This window comes from Penaeus monodon, chromosome 32, assembly GCF_015228065.2.
Source record: "Penaeus monodon isolate SGIC_2016 chromosome 32, NSTDA_Pmon_1, whole genome shotgun sequence".
NCBI classification, from domain to species: domain Eukaryota; kingdom Metazoa; phylum Arthropoda; class Malacostraca; order Decapoda; family Penaeidae; genus Penaeus; species Penaeus monodon.
The window spans coordinates 18,632,975-18,633,491 of record NC_051417.1 but is presented as its reverse complement, the minus strand read 5'-3'; the positions used below and the strand labels follow the sequence as shown (position 1 = coordinate 18,633,491).

Sequence of the window (517 nt, the reverse complement as noted above, 5' to 3'; positions counted from 1 at the left end):
TCCATGCATTCAATAACCACTATTGTCTCACTTTAGGTTGCTTCAGCTTGTCGAAATTCGGGTAGATGTAGAAGTAGATGCCATCCCAGGCTCCAGGCAGAGTCACCCCGCGTATGAGCAGAATCGTCAGCATTACATAAGGAAACGTCGCTGTCAGCCAAACCACCTGCCGATAGGAATTTATGAATTATCTGTGGGAATATTACACATTAAATTGGGAATTTCGAAAAGAGATATTTTTAGTTCATAGGTCTCTTTTGTTACACTAAATATGAAAGGGAATATATAAAGGTGATAAGTTCGTGGAAAAATAGAGATTAAAAAGGTTATTTCAAAAGCGTGCATGTATGTTGCTTTCATATAATAGACATATATTGCGTTACCTTTAGCTATATCTAAATGGTCTTTTGTACATTGCAGAATTACTCTCACATCTCACCCATTTACTTCTAGGTGTGAATAGTATTATATCGGTGTATCAGTTTCAAAATAATAAAGTGGACAGAATATTGCTCCT

The 517-nt window shown here is 36.4% G+C and overlaps 1 protein-coding gene across 2 annotated transcripts in view; it reads right to left on the bottom strand.

Annotated features, from left to right (window-relative positions):
• The window catches only part of LOC119593709 (sodium- and chloride-dependent glycine transporter 2-like), a 32,059-nt gene that overhangs the window by 17,170 nt on the left and 14,372 nt on the right, over positions 1–517 (bottom strand). For both annotated transcript variants that reach the window (XM_037942678.1, XM_037942679.1), the window contains exon 7: positions 32–166. In XM_037942678.1, the coding sequence (XP_037798606.1) occupies positions 32–166 (135 nt within the window). The remainder of the gene's footprint in view (positions 1–31; positions 167–517) is intronic.